Genomic DNA, 13,686 nt, shown 5'->3' with positions numbered 1-13,686 from the left:
CCAGTCCGTGAGGGTTTATTATTATTAATAATTATTTTTGAAGTGGGGGTTGTTTTGAATGAAAGTGAGGAGGTGCTGCAGCCAGAGACTGTATGGGCTTGGCCTCCTCTTCATGCACCTGAGGCTCTGAGTGAGACAAATAGCCCTTATAAAAGTGTATTTTTTAATTTTTATTTAAAGGAATCAGAGTGATGTGAAGCCAGTTGAGCTTACAGGTGGGATGTGGAAGGAAGGCAAGAGAATGGCGGCAGGCAGTGGGCGGGGACAGTCTGCCTCCAGCTGTGAAGCAAGGACCTAATGGAGGGCTAAACAGGAGCTGGGTCTGTCTGCTGTGGGGTGGGAGAAAGTGCTAAGATCACTCCAGAATCGGTGGTTCTAGTCATGAGGGCGAGGAGGGGCCCTGCGTTAGCATGCATTTGTACACACCGCTGTGAGGGAAAGGAATAGAAATGCCATAGCTAATAACAGTTAGGGCACAGAGCTACCCTTGATGTTCTGGTCTGAATGACAGCCAGGATTGCTCTATGGATGCAGGGCGTTGTGCACTCCCCACTGCCGTGGTTGTCCCTTCAGAGCAGGAGAGAAGCGCAGGAGGAGCTGTGCCTCAGGCCCTGGGGTGCATGGTCTGACGGAGAAAGGGTTCAGGTCCCGCTCCCCCCAGTTGCAGCAGGAGTTTCAGGTTTTGGCATTTGCCTCTGAGCTGGCAAGCGAGTGTCTCCTACCCTGCAGGGCAAGGAGTAACTCTGACTAGGGTGAGCAGAGTCTGCCAAAGAAGAGGATGGTTTGAGATTTGTTGTGTTTGATGAAGAAGAGGAAAGGGTGGTCAGCTTTAAAAGTCATCGTTGGTGTTTTTGATCTGAGCACCAGGACACCTGTGGCAGCTGCTGCCTCGGTACCTTCTTCGTTGACCTCCACAAAAGCTTTGTGAATAATTTCTGAGATGAAAAGATCCTTCTTAGCTGACATCCCTGTGAAATCGGCCTGAACGGGGTCAAAAGCATTTCGTATCCCCATTCTGCTCAAAGTGGATTTAAGGTCATAATTCTCTTCCACCTTCAACTTGGGCAGGTACAGATCCACTTCAGCTTTTATCATGTTGTCTGATCTGGTCCATTCAGCAAGTTTCCCATAGGTCAGCTCTCTTTCCACCTGCAATGAGTGACATCGGGCTGTCAGTGACTGATTAAACCCTGTTTCCTTAAAGGCAGTGGGGTATAGGCCTGAACTGTCAGAGTAGTTCATTATTTTTTTTTTTCTGTTGTGAAGTGTCTTGCTTTTTTGCAATATGTGACTCATAACGATACTAATAGGCACTTGCTATGTGAGTATATGGATGACTTTTCTCTTAGAAGTGGTAAATAACTGGAATGCACGGTACCTCAGGTACAAATAAAAAGATTGTTGCCCTGATCTGTTTAGAATCTGAAACTGTTCCTGGCGTGGTCATGAGTGGCTGTTGATACCTTCTGGGTCAGGGTAGTCAGCACTTATTTTGAGAAGCCTCACTGCAAAATATCAGGTGCAAATCCAGACTGCAAATGTCATAAAATGAATTAATACAGCCCTCAGAAGAAGATAACTCCAGGGCACAGTGATTCAGATTTGGTCCTTGCTTTCCTTGTGCTTTTTCAGCAATAGAAAAGGGGACAGAAAATAGGCAAAGACAGTTGTATGGACAGACTTTTTAGGTGTACCCCTAAGTAAAACACTGTGTTTGCAATGTCATCATATGCCCTGAATCCTAAGCTGAGAAGTCATGGTGTTATACTTTATGAAACAAAGTATGCACACGTCAGAACCTATTCTGCCGTGATTTTGAAGCTTGTTCTTCCTTGCTGTTTTCATCTGTTTCTGTTACTGTGTCATAGTGTATGTGATGCAACAGTAGGTTGGTTTTACCAGTTCCAGACCGGTGGTGTTATCATTGATGTCATCTGGTAGGAGAATGAACATGCTGAGTTCATTTTCCATGTATGGCAGCTCAATGATTTTGAACTTCATGGTTGTTTCATGGAATATCAAAAATGTATCTCTCAGAAACATCATCTGTACTGATTTAGTCTTGGTCTGTGAAAAAATTCAGACATAAAAAAGTGTTACTTCATTCCTTAAAATGGATGATAAAGACTACTTGCTTCATAGAACTGAAAACAAAAATTTGTAAACAACTACAAGACTCAGCAGCATTTGCATACTCAGTGTCCTTTCCTTTGGACAGTATCACAAACAACCCCTTTTCAAAGTCATTAGGATCTTTAAAAAAAATTGGCATAGACACATGCGGTATCTATCTGCTGACTGAATCATGCGTAATATAATTCTCATTTTAAAACAAAGGAGTTAGCTTTGATAGCAAGTAACTACTATAAGTGTTTCATGTTTTCTCCCAAATACTATATTTTTGGAGTGAGGACCTTGACTGGGGGGAAAAAAAGGTTTACTTTCTTCCCCTGGATGCCATCAACTCCTTTGCCTATTTTATACTTCCAGCCAATACTGATTGTCTCACTTTGCCTCTGAACAATTTTCTGTGACCTATGCTGGCTTTTGCTCTTCCCCAAACCATAGAGCACCAGATTACCAGCTGAAATTGGATTACCCAATAGTCTTCTGAATTCTGTGCTCTATTATGTTCATGGGGCCTTTACTAGTATGTCCACTATCCTTTACATTTGAGTTACATTTAAGTGCAAAAGTTTATCTGTTTGCAGGCTTTGTATCAGGTACCCTGTGAATTAAACCCTCTCTGCATACCCATGTATTGGGTTTACATGGCAAGGTTTTGGTAGCGGGAGGGAGGGCTTCAGGGATGACTTCTGTGAGGAAACATCAGAAACTGCTTCCATGTCAGGCAGAGCCAGCTCTAGCCAGCTCCAAGATGGACCCGCCACTGGCCAAAGCCGAGCCAGTCAGTGACTTTGGTAGCGCCTCTGTGGTAACATATTTAAGAGAGGGTAAAAACTGCTGCACAACAGCAACTGGAAGAGAAGAGAGAGAAAATGTGAGAGAAACAACTTTGCAGACACCAGGGTTAGTGTGGAAGAAGGGAGAGGGCATGCCCCAGGTGCTGGAGCAGAGATTCCCATGCAGCCTGTGGTGAAGACCATGGTGGCGCAGATATCCACCGTGCAGCCCATGGAGGACCCCATGCTAGAACAGGTGGATGTGCCCTGAAGGATGCTGCAACATGGGGAGAGCCCATGCAGGAAGGACCTGTGACCCCGTGGAGAGGAGCCCACTCAGGAGCAGGTTTACTGGCAGGACCCGTGACCCTGCAGGGGACCCACACTGGAGCAGTCCATTCCTAAAGGACTGTACCCCATGGTAAGGACCCATGCTGGAGCAGTTGTTGAAGGGAAGCAGCCCATGGGAAGGACCCACGTTGGACATGAAGGACTGTATCCTGTGGGTGGGACCCCACAGTGAAGCAGGAGAAGAGTGTGAAGAGGAAGGAGCAGAAGAGACACAGTGTTATGAATTGACCACAAGCCCCCTTCCCTGTTCCCCTGTGCTGCTTTGGGGGATAGGTAGAAGAGTTGCGAGTGAAGTTGAGCCTGGGAAGAATGGAGGGGTCGGGGAAAGGTGCTTTATATTTGGTGTTATATCTCATTATCCTGCTCTGGTTAATTGGTAATAAATTAAATTAATTTCCCTAAGTCCAGTCTGTTTTCCCCATGATGGTAATTGGTAAATGATCTCCCAGTCCTTGTCTCGACCCATGAGCTTTTTGTCCTCTTTTTCTCCTGCTGTCCTGTTGAGAAAGGGGGAGTGATAGAGCAGCTTGGTGGGCACCTGTCAGCCAGCCAAGGTCAGCCCACCACAACCATGTACCATGACAGATTCTAAAACGTGTCATGTTGTAGGTTTCAGATACACACTCACGTCATCGACACAATCGCTTCAAATTGTCTGGCATACAAAAGATGTTTGCACTTGTAATCTATGTCAAACAAGACATATGCTTCCATTGACAAACAATTTTGCTTGTCTTTGACACAGTCCAAAAATATGCATGCAGTCAGCTACTGTGAATTGTCAGGGCATGATCGTTTAAATACTGTTAGCTCAATAGCGTGCCCTCAGCTTATACTGAATACATCACCCTCACACACTCGGCTAAAATGACGAACGCCTGTGAAAATTCCCTCTGAGGTTTTAGGCAACACCCAGGCTGCGTGAGGAAAGAACAGTTGGTTCAGTTTCGTTGAACTCAGAGTACAGACTGTATCTCAAAAGCAGAGAAGAAACGTATAAGCAGTGCTCTCAAAAGCAACTCAGTCCCTTTTGAAGATGGGACCTTGGTACTTAGAGAAATTTCTTCTTACTTAACCATGGTGTTCTCAAGTGTTTTGATACTGAACAGCTATTAATTAAAGTGAAAATCTTACTCTCTTGGGTATGTGTAAATAAAATAACGCTGACTTGTTTTCACAATTTCTGTTCTCACTGAGTTTATGCCATGTGTCCAGCTATGAGTAGTGTTGCAGTGGCATACGAAATGCAGGTGAAATATTTAGAGGTATCTTGCTCTTCAGTAATAGACGTATTGACATATGACAATAGGCATATAGGAAAGGAATTTACCTTGCTCAGTCTGAAGGGCCTCTCAGAAGTATTTTTCTCCAGAAATTTCTTTTCCCAGTTTCCTTTGAAATAAATGGCATTTACTAAGACCAATACAGTGCGAGAATTGAGAGATCCTGCAGGCAGCAGATCCTGGATTTTCCCTTCGAAATCGGACAAATAGGACTGTTATTCTAGTGTGACTGTGTAACTTGCCAATTTTAATTGTGCCGCCTTTGTGCCTACCTATCTAACAAAAATGTTTGCATTTGGGATATTTTTTTTACTGTACATTTTTCATGGTATACATATGGTAAAAATGGCTCTGTATTTTTTTTTTCTGCAATTTCGGTAGTAAATGGCATTGGGAAGTGGGTAAAGTGGAATAGCTTGGAAGTTCTGTGAAGCTGGTTGCATGCAGCTGAAGACTGCAGAAGTAAAACCCTCACTAATCAGAGAAGAGCCACTCAGTATCTAGCTGTGCCTCCCGCTAAAGAAAAATAATTCAGAAGAGGCTGCGGCACAAAGAGTCAAGGGAAGGACCTTGTAAGGAGCAGCAGTGAGGTTTGGAGAGAGGCGTGCTTCAAGCTATTTAACAGCACTTTTCTCATCACCTCCCCTCAGTTTCCATCTTTTATGGATCCTTGGCTGCAAGAGCAATAAATGTGGAAATACAAATTATTTGAAAGTGAAACAAGAAAAAAGCCATCCGAGTGGTACTTACTCTCAGTTTCATTTTCAACCCACGAATTGATCAGTGTTCTGGCTTGTTCTGCAGCTGTCTTAAAGTTTACAGCTTGTGGCTTTGCATTGTAATAGCTTGTAATGAGCTGTAAGAATTTCTGAAAGATAGCATTGGAAAATGTATGCTTATTTAGTTAAATTTGAGTTCTACAAATGTTAGAAATAATCACTTCAACAGATGGTACAATCTGCTAATACATAATTGAAGAAAAGATAATTTGTTTGAAATGGGATAACCCTTAAAATAACTGACATAATCTATGCTAAATATTAAGTAAGGAATGATCAGACTTCAGTCTCAAGGAAACTGATACTTCAATGTTTTGTGTTTGCAATCTGAAGTGCAAATTTGTAATTTTGAAATATCCCCTGAAACAAACATTCTTCACAATTTTTTAAAATTTTTCAAAATGACATATCATTTAGATACTTTTTTCCTCCTTGACGATGTACAAGAGGGAAGAATAGAATCATAGAACCATAGACTTATAGAATTGCCTAGGTTGAAAGGGACGTTTCAGATCACCTAGTCCAACCAATAGTCTCATATAAAGTTGAAACAAGGCTTTTAGTTTGTTTCAGAGGCGAGAAACCTGCCAAGAGTTTGTGAGGAAAACAGAGGATCAGGTATAAAGCAAATGTTCTGGCAGAATAAAGTCATGTCAGAAAAGCAGAATTAATGTTTGCATTGCTGTCTGCTGTGAAACAGTTCATGGAAATACCCAGCAGGAAATTCTTTAGATTCTCTGTAAAGCATGGGTACATGAGATTGTGGAGAAAATGAGCAGTAAGCACTCAGGACGACAAATTACTAATTAGGAGATCAAAACAAACTCCAAGATCAGAGAACAGCAATCTCATTTAAAATCACCTTCCAAGAAACCGGAACATGATTAATACGTCGTCAGTTTTAAAAAAGATTTCAAAGATACACGTAATTACATGTAATTACAGGTAAATGAATAAAATAGGTCTAGTGGGCATATGGGTAAATGTGATGAATCGGAGGAGTGTCAACAGCATTTTATAATAGCAAGTCCTAAATCACAAATCTGTTGGAGTATTTTGAAGGTGTCAGGAAATGCGTGGGTAAGAAGTTTGAGCCATTACAGTCTATTTTGATTACCAAAAGGCATTTTGTACGACTTCTCACCAAAGGCTGAGGATCCATGGGACTACAGAGATAGGTCAGTGCTTAGTCAGTGCCCAGTGCTTAAAAGACTGGAAACCAAGAGTAAGAGGAAATAGTGTTCACAGTGAAGGGTATTACTACTGGAGTAGCACAGGGGTCTGTGCTAAAGTATTTATTCTTAAATAATCTTCAGGTCTGAGACCTTAAATAAGGTCTAAGGATAAAATCGTGGTCTAAATGTTTACATTAAAATAAAATTTGTAAATAATCCAGTGAAGTGTAATGCATAGAAAGTGATCATCACTGTTTAGGAATGAGGTATTGAAGCTGTAATGAACAGTTGCATGAAAAAAATCCACCCAATAGCGGCCAAAAAGGCAAATACAAATTTAAGAGCTACAAAGAAAGGAGTAGGGAGCCAAAGAGAGAATATTAGAGTGGCACTCTGTAAAATGTGCATAGTCTGAGTTCTCTCTGGCCTCTCCAGTCTCAGGAACGCTGGAGTATAAAAGACACAGAGACAGGGGACGAGGATGGCCAGAGATAATGGAGAAGCTTCCTTTAGAGGAAAAACAAACCAATAACGATGCCAACAGGTAGCAGGCTCAAAAGACACAGGTGCTTCCTACAGCGTATAATTCAGCTGTGGAACTCCTGGTGCTGAGGATTGCGGTAGATTCAAAAGACAAGCCTGCAAATTTCTGAAAGAATGGCTTATCAAGGTCTATTAAGTAGACATGCCATCTGGTTCAGGAAGTTCCTGAGCTGCAGATTGCTTGATGACCAGAGCGAATTCTGGAGAAGCATCACTACACAGCCTGCCTTGTTCTCATACACTTCCTAAACTGTTGACCTCTGTTGGAGGCAAATGAACCTCTTATCTGCAGAAGGCTAGCCCCGTATGGCTGTCCTCGTGTTCTCACGGAAACCACAGTGCTATCATTTGGAAAATTTTTATCATCTCTGTTGAAAATCCCTCTCAATGTCAAAATATTCTGAGTAAAAGTGTACAACTCACGGGCAGTAATGGGTAGGTCTTTTCCTCATACAGTCGGTTGGCACTCTTCAGCAGGTAGGTGCTTCTGGGTTTGTTGATGGCAGACAGGAGCTCTTTAAAGCCAGAGTGGATGTTTTCAGCTTGCTTGTGCTCAGGATCCTTGGAAAGAGACACCAATTAATATTTTTTTTCTGTCTGAAGTGTTGCACCTGCTTTGGTTGTTTAAAATGCCCAGTTTATTTTAATTAAAAATGAATTTCAGGGGATGGAGCTCTTTTTTGAGTGTGTTACGTGTTTGCAGCACTATGTATAACTGGACAAATTGTTTTCTATCAGTAGGGCAATGGTCTGTTTCTGCAGTGCTGTGTAGGCCTTTGGGGACATTAGCTGGTGGTGCACCCAGGAAGTTTAATCTCCTCATTTCAGTCATGGTGAGGCCTAGTTTTCAGTTTCATGAGGACCCATCAATGCAGCCTGGCAGCTTTTGAGGAGGTGCTCTGTTCTGACAGGCACTAATGTCAGGGCATGATGGACTTCCCAACTATCCAGATTTTCTCAGTTTCACATGAATTTTGCTGTTGCTGTTTGGATTTTGGAGGGAGTTTGTCCTGGGTGTCAATGTTGATGGTTTTAGGGAGCATGACCTTGCTTGCCAGCTGTTGCCAGCTGTTGCTTCACTAATGGAAGAATAAGCTGCTACCTGTTAGCTGCTCCCCACCAGCTGCTTGGGTGCAGTCTGCTTCTCCATGGTGTATACCATGCCCTGCACGTGAGACACCAAGAGTCTGTGCCTCTGACGCATGGTGACTTGTCATGAGGTTGGTCAGGTGGCATTCCTTGCTCTAGTCTTTTCTCACTCGTGCTGAGATGTGGGCTGCTAGGAAGGACACCTAGGAAAGAATTTGGTATCCAGAGGACACAGAATAGCAGAGGTTGGGGTTTGCATGGGGGTGGGAACAGACTGAAGAGGTCATGGAGGGAAATGTCTGAAGGACCAGATTAGGCAGACTTTGCTACAACTCAGAAAGTCAGTGAGTTGCTAAAATGAATATGGATGTAATGATTCATCTTGAAGATTCATCCCTCACCATCTAGGGAGAGACTGATATAACCTCTTCCCTCCTTTTGTTTCCAGTTTATCTAATCTAGTTTCTTTGAGCTTTCTTTATGTTTCTGTGATAAAGAAACATGGCTTGTTTGAGTTTACAAGCCTTTCGGTGTTTAGGGAGTTCATTTGATGAAAAAGATCTCGGTAGTTCCTCCTGGTGGCAAGTCACTGGGGAGCCGATGAACAAGGATGAATCGGCATGCATTAGCTTAAAGGAGAGTTTTGTTTCCCTGATGTGTCCATGCATGAAAAGGGTGGAAGGGAGTTTTTTGGGTAGGGCTGGAGTAAGGTGTGAATGTTTTTCACTACAGAAAGAAATACCTTGAAGCTGATAAGAGATAGAATTGTCCTAAGCACGTTGGGACAATTGATTTGTTGCTATTGCCATAGACTAGCTAAAACCAAGTAAGACAGTATTAGGGCAAATCAAAATGCTATTAGTGTCTCTTCTGCTTTTGAAGGCCTGTGTTCATGAGTTTTATGGTAAAAAATCTGCTTGTTCACTTTTTCTGTATAGAGTTCTTCCTGAAGTGAGACAGTAGATATAGACTGAAGGCTAAAGCAGTAGTTGTGATGAACTATCCCTTTCTGAGAGATTTTTTTTTTTAATCTGATTCTTCTGTTGTAATAAATACCAGCTTTCTTTTCTTTGGTCTCCTCTGAGAAAGCCTTGTTGTCTCAGGCGAACCTTCTTCTCCTGCAGTCTGGTTAAAATGAAGAACCTGTGATGATGATAAATGTTCATAAAGACAGTTTGTTTTTTGAAGATAAATGTGCTCAAGTCTTATGTAATTATGTTAGTTTTCTATGGTAATTCACCAGTCATGCCCAATGACGGTTAATCTATTAAAAGTTACTGAGGACAAGACCTTAGTCTTGATTTAGTGTCTAAAACTTTATCATTATTATATAGATTGTAGTCGCATTTAGCGCTTAATAACAGATCAATATTATGGCTCAAATATGAATTTATTTAGATAAATGTTTAGTTCATGCTTGGCTACATGGAATTTATTTTCGGATCACGACCAAGCACAACAAAGAGCAGAGTGCACTTCAGAGCCTTACTACTGTGACAGAAATGTAAAATTTTACATTTAATGTAACCTAAAAGAGTACGAGACTGAAAACTTCTGCTAAAGCGGCCATAAATAAGATAGTATTTTCAGTACTAGTATGTCTCTGTTATTTGTGGGAGGATTACCTTATTTAGTGACCAACTGTGTCACAAGCAAAGGTATTTGTACTGCTCCTGTGCACCCCAGCACATGTTCAGAAGAGCTTACTAACTTTGGTATGCAGTGTGAGAAATCAGATACACTGCTTCAAGAACCATCTGGGGTCTAGAAACAGTGATTTTATCCCTGGCACTACTTTTTCTAGATTATCTTAGCTCCTTATTAATTTTGCTATTAAAGCTGTCTCTTTATTACTATTTGAGCACTGTATCGGGTGAATTATTCTGTTCAGAAGACTGTTAAAATAGAAGGTAGAGTTCCAAGCAAGACCTGCAGTAGTCTCTAATGTCAATAACTTCCCTCTGGCAGACCACTTGCAATGCTCTGGGAACTGTAAATGTAAGCTAAATGTAGGGGTAGTGCAGAGCAGGGAGATCTTGGAACTCAAGAGGAAGAACAGTGACCTAGAGGACTGCCAACAGCGTGAGTGTGGTTATTTCCTGGGCCTAACATTATGGCAGGTCACTGTTCTCCCATGTTGTTCCTTTCTTATTCCCCATACGCAAAAGAATAATGCAATTTATGTGGGAACCACCTAAAGGTGGTTCCTTTATATATAATATTATATATTCCTTTATATATAAGGTGATATAGTGCTAATTTCAGAACTTACCTCAGCCATCTGGGTTGCAGTGTCACCTTTTGCACCCAGGTAGACCATGGCGAGAGCAGTTGCAATACTCCAAGGAGAAAAGAAAATGTTTTGGCCTTTGGAAGTTTCATTCAGCTTCTTGTAAAGGTCCAAAGTGAAGCTGTTCGTTGACACTGAGAGAGACTCCATTGATACAGCCTGAGACAAATGAGTGTCAGAGAGAGGTGATGACTGCTTCTTCACTTCTTTTTAAAACTACAAAGCTGCTAGTGGGAGATTGCGTCCCTGTAGTGGGTAAAATACTGCAGAGACCAAGTACACTCCCTAGTAGGTCTGTTTTTAAGACCTGTATTATTTTTCCCTTCTCCATCACTCCTCCATGTCCTCAGCTTTTTTATTCATTCCTCATCAGATGAGCTAGAAATGTTTTCACAGGCCAAACTTGTTTCAAAACCCCATTTGCTGAAGTTTCATAGAATTATTCTTTAATTCTGTGGGAGTGAAACAGAATCATTTCTCACTGAGCTGCTTTGAGCTTTTTTCTGTTTCTTTAAACTTCCTATGCTATTATTTCTGCTGAAAAAAAGCATGATGAATTCATGAGAACTGATTTTCCATGTGTGGATCCAGAACAAACCTGTGCTTCTTATTAGCATATTTTAGATCAATTTAATAATTCATCAACTTAATTGATGAATATTAGATAAACTCAGAAATTTCTATTGTTTTCACTAGTATAAGGACTACTAAAACATGTACTAAAGTTAGTGTAAGATGGCATCAGGTGAAAGATTAAGCATTAGATCAACAAAAGCAACCAGACATTTAAATCTATCTTCACCCACAATTTATATGCTTGAATGAAAAACTGCAGTCCTCAAAGCCAGCTGCCATGCAGTGTTAGAGATTCACAGAGTCTCTGGGATCCTCGAGTTTTGATTTCAAAGCTTCCCAGGGCTCCACAACTGCTTTGAAGCATTCTCAGGAGCTCTTTAGAGGTGAATATTCTGCAGCCTACCTCATACCTAAGCATTTTGAGAACCTTCAGATCAGATCTCTCTTACTGCTGGACCTGGAGAGGCTGATACTCCTAGAGCATATCTAGGGAACAGGCCTGAGCTGAACGTTTTTGCCTGAAGAATTGCAAACTGACATCCCCATCTCCTGTTCCCAGAGAGTACCCGAACTGAATCTGCACGGAGCAATCAAGCATTTCTCAGGCTTGAGAGAGAGAACATGTGTGTTTCTGTGAGGTTCACTGGTCTACTAGCCACTCCGATCATCTCAGAAAGGAAAAGTATGGATGACTGATCCAGTAGTTATTGGATATTAAAAAAGCAGAGGCTTGAACCAATACACACCATCGTGAGCATCCAAAACACTGCTACAGAGTCATGCTGTCTTATGTGTTCAGTTCCAGGATCAGAAGTATATTCTCTCCTGCAGCCCGTTCTCAGTCCTCCATCCTAAATCGACTGGTAGGCTGGTGATTAAGGCATCCTTCCTACAGGTGAGGAAAGAAACTTTCTGCCCTCCCAGGCTGCATAGGTTTTGCCCAGCCTGGGCTTGCATTCTTACCACTGTGCCTTGGCACTGGATTTTTCCAAGGGCTACACTTTGTACTAAAGAATGAGCACTCCCTTCCCCTGCATGACTTTTACACTATCATTTAACCTCTCAGTTCCAAAGAATTTAACATGAATTTTTAGGACTTCCAAAGTAGAGCTAGTTACTTTGACATGAATATTTACACTACCTGAAATGCCGAGGGAGAGAAGAGTCTTCAGATCTGTCTTCAGTCAGGACCCGTGGCGGCCTGTGAGGCAATGAATACTCTTGGAAATGTAGAAACGTTTGCACCTCCCTTTTCTTCTCTACATCCTCTTCTTGTCTTAATGTGCATGTTCCCTCATTTGCCTACTTCTCCTCTCAATCATCTGCTTTCAGAACTTAGAGAGAGAGATCTCCTCAATTCAAGGCCACAGTTAGTGGGTGTATATCCTGAAACGTGAAGACCAGTATGCCCACAGGTGTCTTTCACAACCTTGGTGTTTGGCCTGCAGAAAAGTAGGAATTGCAGAAAGAATTGAACCACCCTGCGTTGACAAGGGATATGTTGAAATAATTTTACAGGTTCCTTTTCTTTTTATGCAACAAACAGGGGTGATGAATAGAAAATAATCTCAAAGATATGGCTAAAAGGGAATATTGAAATAGGCTGTTAGTCTCATTCATCCTGTGGTCAAATTTGAGAGGGGAAGGATTTGAATACTTGTGGCCCTCAGGTCACATAAAGCCCTTATTTTTTGTTTGTTTGGTTTTTTTATATATATTTTTACTCTTGTGTTTCAGAAAGCAGATCACAAAGGAAGCTCAGAAGGTATTTACACAGTCACCTAAAATAAGTGATGAAATAAGAGCGGACGCTTGACTCCTTTGGACTTCTGAATGTTGCTTTGAGACCGCTGCTTCTAGCAGAGGAGGTGAAGGTGCTTTAGATACCTACAGGCCCTGCACTGTACGGGCTTATTATTCCTCTGTGATGAATTGAGGGAGTTTGGACCATCTACTGCTTGGCTTGAAAAACTGCTTGGAAGCTTTGCTTGTAATTATTTCTTTTACTGAGAATACTGTTTGTCGTATTGGAGTAGAGAGCCAGACAGCAGAATGTGTAAAATTGGAGATCAGGAAAGGTGTAATACAAAGGAGTTACGAGTACACAAATGTTTTACCTTAAACCAGTGTAATTAGCAATTCTACTGTTTTCCTCTGCTTTTATCTTTGTGACTTACACTGCACTGATAGATTTCCTTTCTGATGATGTCTTTTCTGCTATGTTTATAGTTAGTTAGGAACGGCCTCTGCCCACTAGTATGACACATGCAGAGTAAACCAATTACCAGCATGTAGTTAACTTATACAGAAAAAGGATCAGTATAAAGAATACAAGTCTGTATTTTGAATGAGAATTACATTTTTGTGCTTATATTCACTTCAAATCCCACTGGTACGTGTGTCATACAAGGTTTCATACTTGTGCCTCTCTTTTTTCACGCATTTTGTTTTTAAGTGTGTGCAGTTTTTGTGCCTGAAATACCCATCTTATTTTCTTGCTTCAGAAGTGTATTAGACACTATTATATTTAGTTATGTGCTTAAGAAATTTTGCTGCTATGTATCTGAAACTGCTGTTTATGTTTTAGCTAAATGAATAGGAGAAGAAAATAAAAGGAAACAGTTAGTGGTACTACAAGCTACAAAGATTGGCCAAAAATACAGGAAAATGAAGAAAGCGTTCCCAAACTGTGTAGAC

At 41.4% G+C, this 13,686-nt stretch overlaps 1 protein-coding gene across 2 annotated transcripts; it reads right to left on the bottom strand.

Moving 5' to 3' along the window:
* Positions 1-194: 194 nt before the first annotated feature.
* LOC128905849 (heterochromatin-associated protein MENT-like) lies at positions 195-12,336 on the bottom strand. 2 transcript variants are annotated; one of them, XM_054192425.1, is made up of 8 exons: positions 12,131-12,336; positions 10,396-10,572; positions 9,180-9,266; positions 7,458-7,595; positions 5,288-5,405; positions 4,585-4,727; positions 1,900-2,067; positions 195-1,149 (listed from the first exon to the last, which is right to left on the bottom strand). In XM_054192425.1, the coding sequence occupies exons 2-8, from the start codon at positions 10,561-10,563 to the stop codon at positions 748-750; spliced, it is 1,224 nt and encodes a 407-aa protein (XP_054048400.1). In that variant the 5' UTR covers positions 10,564-10,572; positions 12,131-12,336; the 3' UTR covers positions 195-747. The 2 variants fall into 2 exon arrangements, with proteins under 2 accessions (XP_054048400.1, XP_054048401.1); XM_054192426.1 differs by having other exon boundaries at positions 4,585-4,646.
* Between the last annotated feature and the right edge of the window lie 1,350 nt (positions 12,337-13,686).

Source organism: Rissa tridactyla, chromosome 2, assembly GCF_028500815.1.
Source record: "Rissa tridactyla isolate bRisTri1 chromosome 2, bRisTri1.patW.cur.20221130, whole genome shotgun sequence".
NCBI lineage: Eukaryota > Metazoa > Chordata > Aves > Charadriiformes > Laridae > Rissa > Rissa tridactyla.
Note: the sequence above shows the minus strand (reverse complement) of the source record. Positions and strands in the feature narration are given on the sequence as shown.

Bases quoted from the DNA above. Each gene is read 5' to 3' on its own strand.
- LOC128905849 (XM_054192425.1), bottom strand. From the start codon at position 10,563: ATGGAGTCTCTCTCAGTGTCAACGAACAGCTTCACTTTGGACCTTTAC. The intron at 7,596-9,179 runs GTATTTATTACA...TCTCTTTCCAAG, and splicing joins GACCAAAGAAAAGAAAGCTG to GATCCTGAGCACAAGCAAGC. The intron at 4,728-5,287 runs GTAAGTACCACT...CCGATTTCGAAG, and splicing joins GGTTGAAAATGAAACTGAGA to GGAAAATCCAGGATCTGCTG.